We start from the raw sequence: 21930 nt of genomic DNA on the forward strand, positions 1-21930 counted from the left end.
AAATGAAAGTGGTCATGTGGTGAAATCTCCCACCTCAAGAATATGGAATCTTGATTCTGCTAAAAAATATATATTATGATGGTATTTAAGATGGAAAATTGGTATGTGAATAGCTTATTATTGGCTATAAAAAGAGACTTTAAATAGCCAAAAATTGTTAACGACGATGACGAAGAATCCCCATACAATGGCAAATTGGTTTTGGGGTTCTCCCTGCAACAAATTGCGAATTTATTGATGACGTCAGCCAGCATAATCTAAAAAAACATGTTCTGCAGTATATTCGGAACAAGAAAATTATCCTATGAGGGGGACTTGGGGACTTGGGGGGTCTTAGAATCTGGTGATCGAATCGGTAGCGGCGTCTGTCTTGACCAAACAGATTGATTGATGTACAGTATTGGACAAAACATGTGCAACTCAAATAGAGCAATCATAAAAAGGATCAGCAAATTTCAATTTTTTGAAATGTAATTCGAGACACTTACTGCAGTTGACGGTTCAGGAGTCTAGATGTCAAATTGACAGATCACAGTGAGTGTTTGGTGGAGAAGAGCAGCATCATTACTGAAAAAGTGTTCTTTTTGCATTATTGTAATGTAATCATGGTAATGAACTGGTCGCTCCAATCTCTGGATCTGGAACCCTACGGAGAACCTCTGGGAGATCGTAAATCAGCGAATTGATCGTGAAGTTCGACGCAAGGATCAGTTGTTTGCACAAATCAAAAGGACATGGGCAGCAATTCCACCAAACCTAATTGGCCTACTGATCGTGTCTATGCCTCGCAGATGCAAAGCTGTAATTGAAAATAAAGGATTTGCAACGAAATATTGAAATCCAATTTAAATCTTGCAAACAACCAGTTTATATTATAATAAACACGAAAAGTGCTGTTTCTTATTTTAAACCTTCAATGTAGATTTTCATGATTCGGATTGATTGGTTGCACATGTTTTGTCCAGTACTGTAGTTACGATGTTTGGAAAGACCGATGCCGATACCTTCTTAGCTACTGGGCGGCCCCATCCTAGAAGTAAAATGGGCAAAGCAGAAGAATCTCATGCTATAAACAATGTATCTTCCTGCTATTCTTGAGAGCTACAAGAAAATATATCTTTTAACAGCAAGAGAATAACAAATGTCTTGTAAGGAAAAACACAGTCCAATGGAATTGTATCAGCCAGCTAATTGGCAATTATTGAAATCATACTGTAATTTTTTGACTTGTTGTAAAAGACCATTCCTCATTTTCTTCCCGCGAATGTTAGGTCGTATTCTCCTAATGCTTTCAAATGTAACACAACAACCGTCCTAAAATTTGATTTTAGTGCAGGGTTTTTGGCCCATACAATTGATTTGTTGCATCATTTACGAGGATATTGTATAAGGATAATAATAAACGCTTCCACATAAGGTTTGACAATCTCCCCTAACTAAACGCAAGATTCCACTACATGAGTGCAAAGTGAACGAACGAAATTTCATTAAATAATTCAAAAATTCCTTTATATTGTGCGAATTTCTGTATGTTCAGACAACGGTAGGACTGGGATTAAAATTCCATCATTAACTTTTCCTTTAAAACCTCCGTAGCGAAGACTAACTATTCAACTGTGGTATCAGCAAGTCTCGCAAGTTATCAGATTTTCGTTTATTATTAAACATTAAATTGATGACAATGTGGCACATACTTTTGCCAGTTACCCAACTTAGTATTTGATTGTGTATTTGCCTTTTTTTTTCAAACAAAATTCTTCAACCTCAGTTGTCACTTCAACTCACATTTTTCCGTACACCAAGGGAAAATTGTTTGCAAAGACAAAACAAAAAAAAAAAAAGAAGGCCAACAAAACTTTCCCAATTACCTATTATTATTTCATTGTCGAAGCGAAGTGACTCAACTATTGCTAACACCCACCCATCGAAAACCACCCGCCCCAACTTCCTTTTCGCACAATGGTTTTTTTTCCTTTCCTACTTCCACCTCCTCACTTTACTCCCTTTGAACCACAACGAACGAATGCGAAAAATCAGCCTACTTTTTAAAACTTTTCCCTCTTCCTATATGCTTCGGTTTCCTTTTGTTTTAGCCGGGTGTGCTTGTGTGTTATGGGGATGTGTGTGTGTGTAGGTGAGATAGAAAGACAACCTTTGACTCGTTCATTCAACGCCGGGTGGAAAAACCTTGGTAAAAGTCGTGCCCAGTGTTTCTGTATATTTTCGCGCGGCTGTGCTGGCTGGTTATTTTTAAAATCTGATTAGATTCTTGTTTCGCCTTTTCACCCGCTGTACGCTTACCAGCAAACGTATCTTATAACCTTTTAGCTACGTTTGCCGGTTAGCTCATACTGAATTTCCGAATGTGTATCTTAAGCACACACACACACGCATGCACATTTTTAAACGCACACACACGTACTATATTGATTTACTTGGCGAGACTCGGCTGACGACGATGCTAACAATGTAAACGCCTAGTGTTGCTGCGACCAGCGAACGATGGTGTACATAGGAGTTTTTCCTGATTTTTGGATGAACATTTTCCACCGCTTGATTTTTACACGGCCTACTACTACCACTATCATTTACTCGGCGAAGGGGAAAAACGTAGCACTCCTCCTCCTCCGGAGGGTGGAACGCATTGTTTCAAAGGTGGTTTTGAAGTTTGAAACCTCGCCAGCTTTCGATGATGATATCATTGCGAGCTTGAAAAAAGGGTGAAAATTTATCGGTGAAATGAGACGAATGCCACCCGCCTTGCTGATCGTTACGCACATTGCTATGAAGGACAGTTGGAACCGTCGGTGAATGGGAAAGCGTGATGAAAGATTCGCTTTACGTTTCAACGTCTCTTCCAACTTCCTCAAGTTGATATATTTAAATTGCTCTCACAATTCGTTCTAGCCCATTTCAAATATGACTGTCCAGTTCTACTGGACGATTGTCCACTTCAACCTAGCGTTTGTCCAGTTCAACCACTGTCGAGAAAGAGCGACGGTTGTCCAGTTCAACCTACCCGCTGTCCAGTTCATCTTGAGCGTTGTCTAGAAATGCCTCGCACTTGTCTAAATCTATCCAAAAAACCTGTAATCTGGTTCTGGCACGGGGTTCCTTTATTTGCAATAATATAATTCACTATAATTCTACTTGCTGTAGTGTTTTTTTTTTAATATTAAAATATACAATCAGCATACAACGAGTGCTCCAGCTTCATCACAATGTATCGTTTATTCTTTTAAAAAGGACCTTTTCTACAGGATTTTTCGTCTTCTTGGCTTAACGTCCTTCTAGGTTACGGCGGCCATCTAGTGGCTTACTTGTCTTTCTGGTACCACGTAGTTGGTTAGTCAGTCCTCGCTACAAGGGAACGGTCCGGATGGGATTTGAATCTCAGTCCTGTCTTGTGAAGACCGACCCCGCTGTCGTCATCAGCACCGAACCGCCCAACAGGATTTTTATGAACAGTAAAATAATCTAGTCGTTATCCAACCATTATCCAGACAAATAAAATTCGATCAACCGATTTTTTTAATTTTAGGCCCAATTTTTTCCCTTTTGGACCATGGACATGACAGGACCGGGGTTAAAATCCCATCCGGACCGTCCCCCCCGTAGTTAGAACTGACTATATAACTACGTGGTATGAACGAATCTAGTAAGCCATAAGACGACCGGCTTGACCTTAGAAGGTCGTTAAGTCAAGAAAAAGAAGAAGAAGAATTATTGGACCTTATGCTGCAATGGAAATTGTTCCAACTTCTCAGATTCGTTATTATAATATTGTTGAAAGAAATTCCCGTTTATTACTGGAATGAAAAGCACGAAGCGCTCTGCGCCATAAGCCAGTAGTAGTAAGTGGAATCGAAAAAAAAATCCTAAAAAATAAATGAAAGGACAGATAAACGAAAACGATATCCTTTGCGGCTTTACGATCATTTTTTGTAAGATGATCGTAAATATTGAACCGAACCGGTCGGTCTTGTTTCAAACGAAATTCGACTACAAAAACATCCTTTCTCACGGTAAAGAATCAGTCAGTAGCGGTGCTGGTCTTCACATTAGTGATGGGTAAATCCCCATTTTTCCCTGAGTCCCTGAGGGTAACCTTCAGTTGATGCTGCAGTGAATTCCAGTGCCGTTAACTCCAGATTTTTACGGAGTTAAATCCGGGTCTCATACGTCGGAATCGGAGTGGATTCATGAATCAAATCCGTAGTTCCCACCACTACTTCACATGCCAGAGCCGTTCTTCACGGCACGGCAGGACCGGAATTCAAACCCCATTCGGATTTTCCCCCGTAGTGAGCATCCAACTACGTGATATCAGCAAGTCTAGTTAGCCGTTAGGTAACCGGCGTGACCTAGAATGCCGTTCTGCTAAGAAAAAAAGAAGACGATTCCAAAGATGAAGCATAAGGACAAAAAAAAAACGTTGGCAAAAATGAATACAACAAATTCACGGACAGTGTTTTATAACATCTATTTTCCTATCGATCAGAGGAGGCGCATGGCGCCTAATACTTCTCCCACAATCTGTGGAGAAGACGACTGTGATGCCAAAAAAGGCAGTGAGAGTGAAATTGTCCATGCTTCTCGTTCCAGTATCGCACGGCGCTGATAACAGTCCACGAACTATGCGAAGGGAAGCGGGCAATAGAAGTACATGAGCATCTTGGGGGCAACACCCTCAGCGCTTTGTGTTGGGGGTGTGTGAATAAAAAAAAAAAAACAACTGACAGTGCCCTCTGGTTTCGGTTTGTGTGTGTGTGTGTGTGGGTATTTGCGAGTAGTTGCAAGTTCGGAGTTCAATGGAATGTGGAAAATGTGGAGTGGGAAAGAGAGCAAACGGGCAAACATTCTTGCATCTCTTCCGCTCTTACCATTCAGTGAGCAGTGAGTGCGTGATAAGGCAAATTAATGCAAAAAAGTGGAAAAAATACATCCACGAGAGGCAACCGCGCGCGAGATATGAGATTCACTCACCGCAAGGTTACTTTTAGGCGGAAATGGCTAAAATAATGCAACATTTTGACTACAAATTAAATGTAAAAGTTTCTTAAATTTATTGTTTCAAGTGCGGCACAATTGCTTCATCAACTCGCACCTACACACAACATCTCACCGGCGATTATTTCTCCGCAGCTTTGCGTGTGTTGTTTGCCTCGTTTTTCATCCGTGAGAAAGAAAAGTGAGTGTGAACGGTGAGAAGAGAACTGTATGCGGGCGCCACATCCCCGTATCGCAAGGATCTAGCGTGTGGTTTGTTGTTTTCGGACTGTCGTAATAGATAGTAGACACGGTGTGTTCTTCCTCAAATCGTGCTCACACACACACACACACACAACTCAAAAGGTGCTTTCCAGGGAAGGTGAAAGGAGCGAATTAACGTTCTTCGCTACAAGTAGAGACAAGTTAAAGATTTAGTAAGTGAACACTAACGACGGCATCGAGAACCGTTCTATTGCAAGACGCAGGTGACGTCATCGGGGAGTGATGGCTCTCGGTTCGTTCGTCGCCGTTTTCCTCACGTGTGTGTGTGTGTGTATTAGACAGCTCTGTGTATGCGTTAACAATGTTCGGTTGTGTGTGAACTTCCGGTCGATGTCATTTGCCGTGCCGCGGAAGTTTTGCAAACTTTATTTCTGTATTAGAATAATAAAAATCACGTTGTCCAGTGTGTGCGGGCACGAACGAAGCCTGCAATGACGTCACAGCCTCCTCCGGGGTGGTGTTATTTTTGATTGTTTACTTACTTGGGTGTGAGCCGTGCGCCACGAACCACGATTAGTGTTTGTTTGCGATGAAATAGATTTTTATTTTACTATCCCTCTCTCTATCTCTCTCTATCTCTAGCTTTACTGTGACCTAATGTGAACAGTGTCTATGTGATGTCTGTTTTTACCGCGTGTGTCATCATCGTCGCCCCGTAATTGCTGTGCAGTTTGTGGAAAAAATTAGTTAAAAATAAGTTATCCTTAGTAGGCCCGTCACCGAGACCTGCTGTGTGCGCGTGTGTGTGTTTGTATTTGTGTCAGTGGTGTTGTTTGTGTACACGTGCGTAACTGCGTGCGGTTTTTTTTAACAAAAAGAGCAGAAAGTAAGTGCAACAAATCAGTGAAGAAGGAGAATATTCAATAGCGGAAAAGCGCATTCAGTAAAAGAATGCATTTTGTGGGTTAGCAAATTGTTCGTTGTGTGCAGTGTGTGTGTGTGTGTGTGTGTGAGTGTGTGTGTATCAGGTGCACCTATACGAATGTTTGCTAAGAAATAGTGCGTGAGAGGTGGTTCGATGCATATCTTCCATTGCTGAGTTTTACACGTCCATGAAGCAACGGTGATCGTTTCCGGTATAAGCGAGCCCCAATGATTTAAAAGGCCACTGTTTGGTGGTTTCGATAAAGCGTTTTATACAATCGTATCTGAGAAAACAAAACGAAAAAACACGATCCACCAGCGATCCAGCGTTTGTTTTGACGGGTACCCCGTAGATAAGAAAGAAAGCAACGCGCGTAAAGCAGAGACAGTGCCACAAGATTTCTACTTACTAAAACGCCTATAGCTGGTAGGATCTCGCCACAGCCACAAAATGGAAGCCGTCGCAAAGCATGACTTTAACGCCACAGCGGATGATGAGCTGAGCTTCAGAAAGAGCCAAGTTTTAAAGGTGAGTAGGAAAGGTTATCAATAATCGTATGTTGGCTTTTGCAAAACAATACTGTACAATAGCTGGGCAGACGGTGTTCAATGATCGGTTTACTGTTTTGGTTGATTGATTGCCCAGCAATTATAAATGATGTTGAGAGCTTACCTACGTACGAGAGCTGCTCACTCACTCATGTTGGTTTGCTCTTTAGAAGAGCGCGTCGTCGTGACATGGCCCGGTCAACAACAGATCTCCAGGAAACTCGATCGGTGGTTACAGCTTCCCATCCATGTAGGCACCCGATCTCCGACAGGTCTTCCTTCACTTGATCCAGCCAACGAACTCGCTGTGTTCCCCGACGCCTCGTGCGGAACTGGGGGTCGCTGACGAATACTTTCTTGGCGGGGCATGAGTCCGGCATCCTCATAACATGCCCCAGCCATCGTATCCAGTCGGTCTTTGCTACCGTCAGGATGTCTGGTTCTCTGTATAGCTCAGCCAGCTCGTGGTTCATCCTTCTCCTCCACACTCCATGCTCGAACACACCGCCAAAGATGGTCCGGAGGATGCGACGCTCAAACACGCCAAAAGCGTTTGCATCCTCCGCTCGGACCGTCCAAGACTCGTAGCCATATAGGACCACCGGGCGAATCAATGTGCGATATATCTCACATTTCGTGCGGTCTCGGAAGTCTTCTGGATCTCAACATACGGTGAAGGCCGTAGTAGGCACGATTCCTCGGAACGGCACTCCTGGAGAATCTGCCGAAGAGTGAAGATTTGGTCGGTAGTGGATTTGCCTCCAACAAAACCCTGCTTGGTAGCTGCCGGCGAAATCTGTAGCAAGGGGGGCAAGTCTGCAGAACAAGATCTGGGACAGGGTGTGAAAGGCGGCATTAAGGACTGAAATGGCACGATAGATCGAGCATTCCATTCCAGTTGAAGATCTAGCCCCATCTTGAAGAGCTCAGACGCCAGTACATCACTACCAGCAGTCTTGTTGCTTTTAGGCTGCTTGATGGCGCTGGCAACCTCATCCAGAGATGGCGGAGGCACTTCGTCTTCTGCACTGTTGCTATCACTGATGTTGCTGCTGCTGTTGGCTTGTTTTGCTACTTGCACCAACCGCTCCTGTCTCTGCTCCGTTCAGGTGTCCTTCGAAGTAACACTTCCACCTTTCGATCAACTTCCGCTCGTCTGTCAGGAGATTTCCGTCTGCGTCCCGGCACATCGCGGTTTTAGGAGCAAATCCACTCCGTGCCTCTTTCAACCTCCTGTAAAACGAGCGGGCGTCTCCCGACTGAGAGAGCTTTTCAACTGACTCTTCAAAGCGGCGCTTCTTGTCCTGGAAGAGAAGGGTCTGCTGTCTCCTCAGTCGTTTTTAGTTTTCCGCAGTTCTGACGGGTTTCATGCTGAAGCATGAGGGCGCGTGCTGCATGCTTCTCGGACAGTTGCAGAAAATTTTACCATACGGCTAAGAGCCTTCATCTCGGAGCTAAATAAAATTAAAATAAAATTATAGAAATTTCCAATCCAGAAATAGTCGAGAATTTGAAAACAAAATTTTCTTTACAACGACCAGGCCACTAAGACTAAGATTTTATATTGTAATTTTATTACTTTTTTCAATACGCGCGCAAACTATATACAAACATTGCATCGAAATACGTCAAACGATAGTACCCTTGTTGGGGTAAATATTTAATTTTTTCTCGCTTTTATTCCTTCATAACAATGAAATGGACACACTTCCTCGAGTTATGGACTTTACGCGCACAGTAAGCCACCTTCCTTTGCCTGATACGGAAAGTGGAGAAATCCGTATCTACACACAAAAACCTTCCATGACTCATCGTTTCGCTATGCTGCTGCTGCTGCTGCGAAGAGCCGTCTCTTCTTCCGTCGTCCAGCACGGTTGTTATTTGTTGCGAATTTTGCACACACTGCCGCCGATGACGTAGAGTCCGGTTTTTGTAACTGTGTGTGTGTGCGTACGCGTTGGGGCGCATTGGGGCCAGCAGAAAAGCATAGGAAAAACGGCCCGAAAAGGTCATGTGCAAACAGCAAACCCTGACTACCCGGGCCAAACAATTGAAAACAACCTCGAGGATCCAATTTAAAAGTCTATTTAACTCATTGGTGGGAGTGGAGCGCACAGTGGGGAAGGGGAGGAAGGAAAAGACGAACAAAAACAATCCAATTCTCCCATTTTTGCCATGGGCACTGCCGGAGCGATGGATGGATGCGTCATGCGTCGTCAAATGAGGTAACTAGAAGGTATTTGATCGCTCTATTATTTTCAATGTAATGTAATGGTTTTTTTTTGCCACCAAATTATGCCCATGCAATAATCTGTAGCAAGTGGCACACCTTTAGCCTGATGACTTATTGACGATTTAATTTCACATATGATCAACTTGCTATCATCACCTGCTTATGCTCGTTGAAAACAGTATATGCCGACAATCGTCAATTAAAACGTGCAAAAAACTGTAATTTGCATATTTATGTGTCACACACCTCCCCACACCGAATCACTCACTAGTGTGTGACACAACGCGGCATATGTACAGTATTGGACAAAACAACCCATTTGATTTGTGCAAACAATTGATCACTGATTCACGATCCCTCACTGGTTCTCTGTTCTGTAGGGTTGATTGTTCATTACCATGATTTCATTATCCTTAAACCCCTGTTTGACCACTTTGGCGGTGTGCTTGGGATCGTTGTCTCGTAAGAATGTCCTTTTTAATGGCATATTCCAATCAGCATAAGGTAACATAACATTTTTCAGGATGTCATTGTGCATGAAACGGTTCATTATTCCATCGATTTGATGAATTGGTCCAAGAAAAACATCGTCAGACCATTACATTGCCTCCGCCATGCTCCACCGTCTTCTGACAGTAACGTGAATCTAAGCGTTTTCCAGTGGATCGACGGTACACGGCAAATCCCGTCGCTTCCAAAGATGTTGAACTTCGACTCATCACTGAACAGAACCGTCCGACATTTTTGTACATCTCAGTCAATATGAGGTTGAGCAAACAGAACGAAGTTTGGAAAGGATCCTTGTTTATGCTTTTTTACGATCATAGGTGTCCTTTCTTCCGTGGACCGTGGCGTTGTCTAGAACCTCTATTGTCCACAAATATCTATGTTTCCCCTCTTGTAATCATGGATTATTTGCTTTCTTAGTTTTCCTCCAAGGCTGTCATGTTGTTGTCTAGTAACAAAAATATAAAGAAAGCGTCAGTACTGAACCTTCCTCAATCATTATCAATGTGTATTGTACCTTGTACGTGTTACAATAATGCAAAAAGAACACTTTTGTCACCAAACGAATCTTTTTCCAGCGAAAACAAAGTTCTTAAACGATGCTGGTAGAGATAATAGTTGTAAGAAGCGAGAAATGATTTTTGTCCACAAAACACTAGCTGTGATCTGTCAATTTGACAGCTGATAGCTGCAATAAAACGTGCAGCAAACATCTAGACTCCTGAACCGTCAACTGCAGCAAGTGTCTCGAATTCGATTTCGAATAATTGAAAATTGCTTATTGTTTTTATGATTGCTCTGTTTGAGTTGCATTTGTTTTGTGCAATACTGTATGTGTCACCTTGCTAAATCTGTTGCAATGCAGAAAATTGCATTAGTAGTGCGTAACAGAATCGGTTTCCAGGAGAATTTGACCTAGAATACGAAAAAAACAATGAATAAAATGATCAAATATGTTATTGTTATGCAAATGTAGTTTACAATATGAAAAAAATTCTACCATTCCCTGGAATAGAGACACAACTGCGTCTGTTTTTTTTATGTTATCGAAATTGAGCTCTTTTATCTCGTACCGTTATCTTCAATGTACAGCCTGAATAATACACACCCTTCAACACCCATGTTGCAATGACGAATAGGATGAGTAGTGAAGGTTTTTTATCGGCGTGCAATAAACGTTTATGAGTAAGGGACGTCACATGACACCCGGGTGGCTAATAAAGCATACAATTGATGCTAATGAAGCGAAACGCGATTTGTTTGCGATTTGTTGCGATCAGATTGCTTTATTTAGTTGTGACTACTAAAGCAACACAATGGCGTCATCCTATAAGTACACTGTTGGATTGGATTGAAGGAAATTTGATCCACGGAATCACAATGTCTCGGAATGACATTTAGATGAGTTGTAATAATTGTTTTATATTCCGCCAAAGATTTTCTATGATTTCAAATGGTTTTTTAATTTTATTGTGCATGAGAAAACCTTCGTCTTCTTCTTGAATTGCTCAGGGTTAACGTGGCCAGGTCGTCAATCCGTTTCTAGAAAACTCGGCCTAGGGCTACAATCCTCCATCCACGGCTGATCCAGCCAACGAGCTCACCGTGCTCCTCTACGCCTCGTGACGAACGGGTCGCTGATGAGCACCGCCGGCTTTGACCTCCGGCTTTGACTACCGTCAGGATATCCGTACCGCCAAACGCGTTCAGTTCAAAAGAGTTTTTGGAGTCTGTAGAGACGATTTTCCTGACTTTGGACTTCCTAAACCTGAAGCCTTTGGAAGATAGCAGAACTGCTTTACCACCTCGAGATCGTCGCCGTCAACTGATACTCTGCTTCCGAGTCGGGCTCTATCACGGTCAGAGCCTCCTGCAAGTAGGTATTTCGTCTTCGTCGCATTGATCCTCAATCCAATGCAATTGGTCTCGCGTTTCTGGCGGTTGTACGCCTTGCATACCGCTGCAGTTGTCCGTCCGATGATGTCGATGTCATCCGCGAAGCCAAGGAGTAGGAGAGACCCGGTGAAAATCGTGCACTGGATGTCTGAAAACCTTGAGAAAGTGAATAGAAATATCTCTTGGTTTGAAAAAAATTCAAAATTTGACTTGATAAAATACAAAAAAAATCATTTACACAGGAAAGAAGTTTTCCAATTTTTTCCAATAGAACTGTCTGGTCGTATTGCTTACATCTAATTTACATATAAAAACTCCTTTTACGTATTTTGGGGAACATTTCCTTCTCCGAAAAGCGCACCTTATCCCTCGGAGTGTGCTCGATTGTTTCGTTGCGTGGTCATCCGTCATCCAAAAGTCATGCCCTTTTCTTTGCGAGGCACCTTATCCTGGGTGTCTCGAGCACTTCGTTATCGATCATCCCGTAAAGCACGAGAGAAGTCCTGTCCGTTGCGTGGGTCCATATCCAAACTTTAATGTATTGTAGCTTGATTTATCCATCACGTGAATCGATCGGCGCAATGAAGTTTTGTTTGTGCTGTACCACGGACCCTTCACACATTCTATCATTCATAAAAGCGAAGTACAAAACACGTATAAAACAGACAATCTGTAGGACCTCAGGGAAGGAAAGTTATCATTCTAATAATTCGTTTGCAAGGACAAAAATCAAAGAATATTTTCTGGCAATCTTCGTCGAATTTTGTAATACCCTTTGACGCAGTCCAAGGTCCTTCAAAGTCCTTCTCAACCGTTTAAAAATGGTCATAAATTTACCCAGAAAACGTCAATTGTAGGAACGTGAAAGCAATAATAATTTAGCTTTAAGCATCACCTATCTCCATGATTATGGATAGTTTTACTGATTTAAACGCCCATTTAAGGGCTTAGGTTGGACCTGTATTTTCATTTTATAGTTGAATTTGTGGTATTTATATGCTAAGCATCAAATCAAGACTTTTTATTCTGTTTATTCATTTCAATTTGCTTGAAAATCTCAGAGGCAGGAGTAACATAATACTTCTAATTGTAATGCAAGTAGCTTGATTGTAAACTACACGTCTAACCGAGAAATAATACGAAAACGTTGCCTCGTTGCAACAGTTGTAAGTTTTCTAAGATAAAACCACTTTCGGCACTAGGTATGTCAAGCATGTTTGTTTCTTATTGCTTCATCCTTTCTGAGGCTTCGCAAGCATAAGAGCCGATGATAAGACGGCCGTCACTCCCCGTCCTGAAGCTATCGCCATGTGCCACAAAGCATTGCGGCAGTTGGAAGTTTCGTTGGAAGTTCCTGTCTTCAGCCGTTTACCTTTTAGCACGTCGACGTCGTATGACTCACGATGTTCGTTGGCAACGGGTATTTGCTGACTCATACGAAGGCGATGAAGAAATGGGAGCAACAGTCGAGTGGAAACACTACTCGTAATGCGATGTTTAGCATATCGTTTCCGGAGAGGCAATTACTCAGTTCGAGGAATTATAAAATGATTAGCATTAGCATCTTCTCTCAGAGAAAAAAAAACCATACAAAGGAAATATTTTATATTCAAAGGACTATTTTATTTTTATTGCACAACAATATCATTAAAACAATCTAAAACTTGGTGCTAGCTGCACTGATCATTTGCAAGAATTTTTCCCAATCGTCCATCTTTTTAGTCTATCAAATCTGGTTTGCAATTTCCCAAAAAACTTCTCTAAACTTTACATACAGTACTGGACAAAATAAATCATACGCGCAAAGTAAAAATGCTCTTTGAGGAGTATTTTCTTTATGTTTCAGATAAAAAACATGATTTATTCGGAAGAATTATGGTATTTTCAATAAAGTTTTAAGTATTGCAAAGAAAAATATTTAAAACAGCTTTATATGCATACAAGAAGTTGTTATAACCAACAGTTGGTCCGAATTAAGGTGCTCGAATGGCGGCCACCCCAATCTCTCGACCTGAATCCGATAGAGAATTTGTGGTGTTATTTGGACGATAAAGTGGACAAAACATCGATCTTCAACCAAGACGACAAAAACAGCGTTGCTGAAAGCAAAGGGTAGTCATACCAAATATTAAAGGTTCAAAAATAAAAGGATTTATTTGATATAAGCTTAACTTGTGAATAAGAAATCTAGTGTATGATTTATTTTGTCTAGGCCGATCCTCATCCTTTCCTGAAAGATAATATATATGTAGAAAGTCATGCGTAATTCTAATAACTTCACTTCTACAACATTATTGCCTGATAATAGGGCAACAATTTTCCTGAAGAAAGCATTGTTGTAACTATTACATTGAAGGAAATATGGAGCTCGTAGAAAGAATAGTGAAAGCATATGAATTTTTGTCATGTACTGTAGATTACAATATTGCTCGCCCTATTTCTTTCACACTTCCAATGTAAAAAGTTTTCCTTATCTTACAAAAAATAAGAAAGAAGTTTCTCGCACTCTGACAGCACGTTGATTAATCACAGTTGGAGGCAATTTGAAGATACTTATCTAATGTATTCAGGAGGGAACGAAGAACGCGTACCACAATTCCTGTAGCCTTAAAAAAAGGATGCTTGTTACGAGGCACAAAATATTGTTTGACGCCCTTAAAGCTTACACCTTAATTGACTGCCTTAAATTGTACAAAATGCAATAAATTTGTTCATCGTTTAGTTCCGTTTTTTCTCACAGACAAATAGAGGTCCCTCGGCACGTCAACGCTTGGCAGTAGAAGAAGGGAGCAGTTGAGCAACCCAGCTGAGACTGGTAGCGCCCTAATAAGCATGCGACACATCTTTCTCGCAGTCGCTTTCAATAGAAAAAAAAAAACTCAGATTCAAGTGTACATCTGGTGCGACGTTGACGACGGCCGCTCGTCGTCATCTGATTGTCGTCTCCTCAGAATGATACTGATTTTGATTGATTACACTTGGGGGTCGCCACGAAGCACCGGTCCCAGCTGACTGTCTCGTTTTGTGCCACTCAATCCCGTCAGACAAGCTCGTACGGCTGGAACCGCACCGGTGTGCCGGTGGTGGAAAGTGAAACACCAACGTCCATCGATCGGGTTAATCTCCGGTTATAGGACTTCTGTTTTGGGTGAAATGTTTAGCTTTTTTTTTTTTTGCATAAAGGTTCTTTTGACAAATGAAATGAAAGTTGTTGTTTTGTTGCTCTCGAGAACCGATATGGCAAGTTGGGCTGCTGTTGGCAGATTTTGCGCACGACCAAAGTGCTGCTTGAATTTTTACTTCTCCACTCTCTTAATGCAACATGAGCATTGGATGGAAAGATGAAAGCAAACACACATTTTTTAAAACTCAATGTTCTCGCCTGTTGGTGGAAAAGTAATTACGTCACCACCGGGAAATTGTTGACCTAATTTTATTTGACAAGGACAACAGGGCAGAGTGCATATTTGTTTGTTTGAGAGAAAGCTCGAGAAGCAACAAAATGAACTGGTGGAATATTTTATTGCTTTTCTTTTCAAAGATGGCAGGCATGGTTTGTCATGTTGAAGTTTGTTATAAATATTTTTAATCTATTCTCGAGCTTCGATGTACCTAAAGATAATTTATTGTTGGTAAATCTACACGGTGTGCACGATAAATTAGACAGTTCCTGCAGGAATTGAAAAAAATGTTTTAGTGAAGCAAATAAGAAAAAATGTTTTTCTATGAAGTTTAGCTTACCATGTTGGCTGCACAAATTACTCAGAGTAACCACCCTCGGCATCGATGACCGCCTGTATCTGCCTCCGGATGTAGAGCAAGTCCCTGGACTACCATAGCCCTGAGCAGGGCAGCAAAAACGGTCTTAATTACAATTATTTTGCACTAATTCGGCTTTTGTGTTGCAAGACGTTCGGTTGGTGTCCATTTCAACCATGCCCCACACGAAATAGTCCATCGGGTTGAAGTCCGGGAAGCTGGGAAGCCTAATCGCTTAGCCATTTATGCGATTTGCCGGTGCCGTATGACTTTGGTTATCCAGGGCTTGACGACCGTGTCCCAGCAGCTTCACATAGCCGTTCAGCCTCAGGCCCTGCTCGAAGAAATGTCGAAGAACTCGTCGTTCCGCAAGCAATCCGATCCTTCCGTTGTACAACAGCCTCAACTGTGCAGCCGTCTTGATGTCTCGGTTTGTGTGTCCGGCGCGGATCATTTCGTTTCCACAGTTCCAGCGTGTTCCACTTATTAAGCTCACTAGACATTTTTTTATCACTGTTTCCAAACACTTGTGGCTTTCGAATGACGAATCGTTTGTTTTGAGACGATCATTCAATCACGAACTATAAACGAAATGGCCTAGTGTCAAATTTATCGTGTACACCGTGTGTAGACTCTAATTGCAAGAGTGACAGCCTGAACGGTGCATTCATCTAATGTAAACGATGTGTCAGGGACCTTGAAGTGCTCCTCGACGAGAAGTTGATCTTCTATGACCAATTGTAGTACTTTGTCATCAGGGGCAACCAGTTTATAGACCTATTTGAAGCATCTGGCGCAAGATCAATGTGATCCTAAAGTACTGTACTGTTTGTTTTGAATTTGTTTAGACTATCTTATGTATAGTAGAGCCCCCAGTGCTATATGCTACATGGAATTTTTCGATACCTGTGAGTGGGTATTGGAGCACTCTTGCCTGTTATGGAGTAGTTTTGACATAATCGTGCTCTTTGCAGTTGTTATTAACGATGGAGCTGCAACGTAGACAATTAATTGTGCACACCCACTTAGAAAATTCAACTTGGACCGGGAGAAAAATAGGACAATTCCTTAGCAACACGTTTTCTGCTTTTGAATATGTTTTGAAACGGTTTCGGGAACGTCAAAGCATCACTAGAAAGGTACATCAAAATTCTCTTTCAGGAACAGTGGATCGTCAACCGAACTGGAAGGTGTTGAGAACGTTCAAGACACTAACCCTGGACTTTCAGATGGGGATGTTGCTGAAAAAATGGTGCCAGCATAAGAACCGTCAGAAAAATCCGATTGCGAGCAGACCGCCAAACAGAACTCTAAAGCAAAAATTTAATCGCAAACAACCATACTCATGATATGGCAAGCCATCTACACAACTGTGGGCTCAACACACGGGTTTTCATAACAAATCAATCTATGAACTTGATAGTTTTATAAAGATCGGTGTCTTGAAAAGTGTGTTTGGCCTTTTCCTACAGCTCTCAAAGACCCATTTGGGTTCTGGTCAGATTTTTCAAGCTGCCACTACAATCGGGAGGTGTTACAATGCTGCACCAATAAAAATGAGGATATCATCGACAATACTATGAATCCACCAAACTGTCCAAAATGGACGTCCGTCCAACTCGCATACGATCGGAAAAAAAACAAATCGGTTGTGCGGCAACTTATGAGAGGCATCAAAAGAATGGTCCGTAAATTCATCCGTACATGAAAAATATATTTCTACGCTTAAGATTATTCGTTTGACAGACTGTGGCGAGTGACCGAGTTCTAAATGAATGACACTTTACCTCGGTAAAAATGCTCCACTGCTCGCTAGTCCGATGAGTACGCATCCTTGGTGGGGTGGCCTACTGCTGCTAGGTATCTGACGCTTCTGGAGCCCATCCAGCGAAAATGTACAATGTTTGCTCTGCATTTTAGGTGAACTGCCGTAATTTATAGCGTCCTAGACTATAGGCGAGATCTTTTGTGGCGGGTCTTTTGGATAATCGGATCGACTTGCCGGCTCTACTCTCTTCAATCAATCTATACCGTCCCTGCGACGATACTCCGTACTAGGAGATTTAACTTGACGTTCAAAAATGCTGTACTCGTTTCGTTTTCTCAAACACTGTTAATGTATCGTGAATTTAATGTTGTGTCTGAGCGCTTCGAGCCCAGTGCCTCATTTTTCAATTGTATCCTTTCTGTGAGCCAGTGTACTCGTTAGCTTCCTTATCTTGGCTTCTTTAATATGCTAATTAACTAATAATCTAATTAAACTTCTTTAAAATGCCTCACCAGGGTCTTGTGGTCTGTTGAATTTATCAATAAATCAATAAATTTATTAACAAACATGTTTTTACTTGTACTTTACTTTTTACTGTAATTGAGATCGGTTTTGATCACCTGTCATTAACTTATCTAACTAGGCAGTATATTATATTAACCAGGCAGTAGTTCTTCAACATGTAATTAAGATTGATAGTTCTAATGTCATCACCGGGCCACCACCGGCCCGTGGTGTAGGCGATAACGACGCCGGTCTATACACGGAAGGACCGTGGTTCAAATCCCATCCGTACCGTCCCTCCATAGTGACGACTGACTATCCAAGTACGTGGTATCAGCAAGTCTAGTAAGCCATTCGATGACCTGGATGACCTTAGAATGTCGTAAAGCCAAGAAGAGGAAGTTCTACTAGGGATTAATCCTTGAGGACTCCGGTAATAAGAAGGCTCCGTAGTAGAGAAGACAGCGATGCCAGTCTCAGTCACATGAGAACTGCGCGTGGTTATCCACAAGTTTCGTAAGCTACTAGATGCCCGAAGTGCCTTGGAAGGTCGTTAAGCCAGAAAGTATTACTTATACATATTTATTTGTTATTAATTATGATGGCACGTCGTCGTATTAATAAGAAGTTATATTAAAAAATGAATCTTACGTAAACATTCATGACGTAAAGCTTTCAATTTTGTATTCATTTTTCCAACCTAACCATCAATGCTTAAAACTTTGATCGATATTTTTTGTCTTTTTCAAGTTGCCAACAGGTAATGTTGGAAAACCGGTGCATGTTCAATTTCCCAACCCATCTCGTTCAATAGATTGTTAATAAGTTCCAATATCACTCAAACCGGCTCACTGCTAGGCCCGAACCGATTGGATTTTTGCTCCTGCAGGAAAAGGACTGCACATTACCCTCGGGATAAGCGCACAGGATTAGCTCATACCGTTCAGTGGCGCTGCTCGACGCTAAACCACCTGCGGGGCGGCCCATGAAACCATCGGAGGGAGTGTCTAGCTGGTAGCTGGTTGGTTACATCCTCTCGTTAGGACACCTATCTCTGCCCTCGGCGCTGGTATACCTTTTTCTTGGAATAGTTCCGGCTCATTAGCAAACTGGTGGGAAGGGTTTGTAGGTGGCCGGGGCCATGCTTCGAAGCGTGAAATGGAAAAACTTATCCCATCGGTCGTTTTCCCTCAAAAGTGAGGCGTTTTCCCCGCAAGAAGTACATGACTTTGCCCATCATTTCATTTTCCCCGCAGCAGCAAACGGGGTTTGTGCGTAGGATGGTGAACGCAAAGGTAGCTTATTTGCTAAAGAACACCTGCTGAAATTGTTTAACTTAGGTTCGATAAGGTCTTGCGTGAAACTATGCCAGCACTTTTTACTGGCACGTGTAGGGGGTGAAGGTTTTGTAACAGAATTATTTTGAATTACTATGTTCATTCTTGAAATTGTGATTTAGTTCCTACCACCTTTTACCGCCAAAATAATTGGGACTTCTATCAGAAAACAAAAAAAAAACAACATCTTTTATAAATGAAGCTGTAAACGTTTCTGTTTCGTCACGAGTAGAGACGACATGTAATTTTCCAGTATTCCAAACTTCCATTATATAATCCGTAGACACACACGATCGTATAGCAGACGATGTAAAAAGGGTCATTCCTAATTGACAGAAGGAGGATGTTCTGTAGATACAGCAACACCGTTCAAGTTATTCCTATCCTTTGTGGTGCCGCAAGAGTAAGGCGAGAACCCTTTTCGAGTTGCGGCCGCACGTTGTCGGACAAAAATTGGCAGTTTGTCAAAAGGTGCCTATCAAGTGTCTCTTGATTTATTTCCCTTTACACTTCACTTCACTGATCAGCAACACAAGCCGGTTTTGTGGCATACGAACTCCTAGAAAACAAGTTATTATTTTTTACTGGGGCGCTCTACTTAACATACAGCAAAGCTCCCTTCACTCGCACATAGTGAATGTTATTTAAATTCATTTCTTCTTGCTCAACACTCAACGAGCCCTTCCGGTTGGTTGGAGGCTTACGTTTGTTGACAACGTTTTGTAAGTTACACCAAGTTTTCAAATTTACATTTCATCCCAACTTGTGCCACCACCACCTCCCCGGGATCGGCGCCACTCTCATCACAAGTAGGGCCAATGAACCGGACAGCATCTCACGGGAAGCATAACCGTGAAAGGAGCATAATTTTTCGCACGGTAGCTTATTTGCTAAAGCAAACCATTTAGTGTTGAATAATTTCATCACTTCAAATTACAGCGGCTTTCCCGCAAAGAGCTTTCGAGTGTCACCGATCGTTAGTGTGTGCGTTTAAGGGAAAGTGGAGCGCAAGTAGGTTCATCCGAGCGATGTGCAATTAGACTTTAGTAGACAATTTATTAGAATTTTAAAACTTAGTTAGTGAATTCTTTATCACTAGAACTACCGGACCAAAAATTTTGATTGGTTTAATACCTTTCAAGTGAATTTATTTTTTAAAGTTAAACAATTCTACCGAAGTTGACTTTTACACATTCAACATTTCTATGAATACAAAAATTTTAAATTCAATCTAATATTGCTATTAAGTTATGTCATGGGCAATTCTACCAAAACCAGTCATTTTGACTGGTGATTTGTGGAACGATGAACAAAGTATTTCAATGCGAAATTCTTACAAAAAGGTTTGCCACTTTTCATCGATTTGTAGTTGTGCATTCTGTGTAATCTGTGTATTAATATTTTTGACAGCTATAGTATCATGTATAGACTAACCGTTGCATGTGGTGTCGAGTCACTTATTGTGCAAACACTGGGCACGATGAAAGAGTACCGAGATCTTTTAGTAAAATTGTTTGTGGGAGGTAAGCAGCCCAGCGACATATTCCGGTGGTTGAAATCTCACAGGGTGAAGCGGAATTTTATTTATACTACCATCTGTCGGTACCGGGAGATGGGCTCGACCAAGGATCGTACAAGATACGGGCGGCCGCGTCCGGCGAGGACGCCAGCAGTCATCCAAGTTGTGAGGGAGCGGATTCGTCGAAAAATGACCCGCTCGATCCGGAAGACTACTGCTGCCCTGAATGTGCCAATCGGGACGACTCACACTATTATGACGAAGGACCTACATGGAGGAGTACATGGAGTAACAGAAGCTGCAAAGAAGAAAAGGCTGGACAGATGCAAATTGGTACTTTCGCGGCACGCAGGTCAGGAGTTCGTGTTTTCCTATGAGAAACTCTTTGTTTTGAGAAACAGCCGCACAATGTTCAAAATAATCGACTGTAGGCGCCGACGTTGGCGAGCATCTCTCCGTCCCAAATAAACATCCTACGGTTCCAGAATGCCGGGTTGGTGATGATTTGGGGGTCGTATCCAGGTGTGGGAAACTTCTACTGATTTTTATTGAGAAAAATGTCAAAATTAACGCAGCGTACTACAAAAACGAGGTTATGTAGAAGGTTGTTGCTCCGGCACTTCAGGATCTCTACGGGAAGGATCCTTACATATTCCAACAAGACTGCGATCCGGCCCACACGGCGAATATCGTCCAAGCGTGGTGTCAGGAGAATGTGACGAGGTTTCTAGATAAGATGGTATGGCCACCCAAACCAATCCACCCCGGATCTCAATCCCCTTGATTACTTTGCATGGTCATACATGCTGGCCAAGCAAAGCGAGTATAAAGTGAACACAGTCGACCAATTCAAGATCGTTATTTCCAAGATCTGGGACGAAATGCCAATGCAATAGGTGCGTGCCGCGTACGAATATTTTGAGAAACGTCTCAAGCTCGTGATAAAGTACAAAGGAAGGGTGCTTAAAATAAACCTGGCTTCAAGAAAAAAAATTACATCTTATGGTTACATTGTTTGAGCTCATTTTTAAAGTGTATTCGAATATATTGAACACCCTGTATATCCGACAGACGTATTCCTTGCAACATAACTATAAAATAGTATGTAACATACAAGAAATGAAATATAGTTTGACAATTTTATAAGTAATAAGGCTGAAGCTTTGATCATTTTGCTGTAAACGATTTGAATCATGGAGAATCCAACACAACAGCATCAACAGTTGATTTTTTTCGATTTGTAGGTTTTTAAATGCTGGTATAAGACACAACCAATCAAATGTGTATTAAGACAAGTGTGTAAACTTAAAGAAATATGGAAATTCAGATAAAAAAAAAATATTTATTTGATTACCACCAGTCATTTTGACCACCGGTCGCGGCAGAGTTGTTCGCATCAAAATCGCGGTAGTTCTGGTGTTAATAAAATGTCCATGCAAAAATCAATAAAACTGCAAAAAAAAAATTGGTCCCATATTTTTAAGAAATTATCGAAAACGAAAATATTTCTTCTTGTCCTAGTTCTCAGAAATTATAGTGCTTTTTATATTTAAAATGTTAGATATTTGTCAATATTTTATATATTTCGATAGATCTTTTGCCCAAGCTCCCTTATATTAGTCTATTGCGCTTGAAAATAAGTTGACGATAGACGACATTAGTCGTACGATGTTTGAGAAGTGGGCAATTAACGATAAGCGCCTTTTCGATGCTGGTCTAA

The 21930-nt window shown here is 41.7% G+C and overlaps 4 protein-coding genes across 5 annotated transcripts in view; all 4 read left to right on the forward strand.

The window, feature by feature from the left end:
• LOC126567447 (RNA cytidine acetyltransferase) overlaps nucleotides 1-21930 on the forward strand; it is a 617063-nt gene that overhangs the window by 463426 nt on the left and 131707 nt on the right. The gene's annotated exons all lie outside the window — the stretch shown is intronic.
• The window catches only part of LOC126568770 (copper-transporting ATPase 1), a 342507-nt gene that overhangs the window by 213063 nt on the left and 107514 nt on the right, over nucleotides 1-21930 (forward strand). The gene's annotated exons all lie outside the window — the stretch shown is intronic.
• The window catches only part of LOC126556104 (cholinephosphotransferase 1), a 257829-nt gene that overhangs the window by 196104 nt on the left and 39795 nt on the right, over nucleotides 1-21930 (forward strand). The window lies entirely within an intron of this gene.
• Nucleotides 6547-21930, forward strand: part of LOC126556319 (growth factor receptor-bound protein 2) — a 34677-nt gene continuing 19293 nt past the window's right edge. Inside the window, exon 1 of the mRNA XM_050211564.1 lies at nucleotides 6547-6667. Within this exon, the coding sequence (XP_050067521.1) occupies nucleotides 6590-6667 (78 nt within the window). The 5' untranslated portion in view covers nucleotides 6547-6589. The remainder of the gene's footprint in view (nucleotides 6668-21930) is intronic.

This window comes from Anopheles maculipalpis, chromosome 2RL, assembly GCF_943734695.1.
Source record: "Anopheles maculipalpis chromosome 2RL, idAnoMacuDA_375_x, whole genome shotgun sequence".
Lineage (NCBI taxonomy): Eukaryota > Metazoa > Arthropoda > Insecta > Diptera > Culicidae > Anopheles > Anopheles maculipalpis.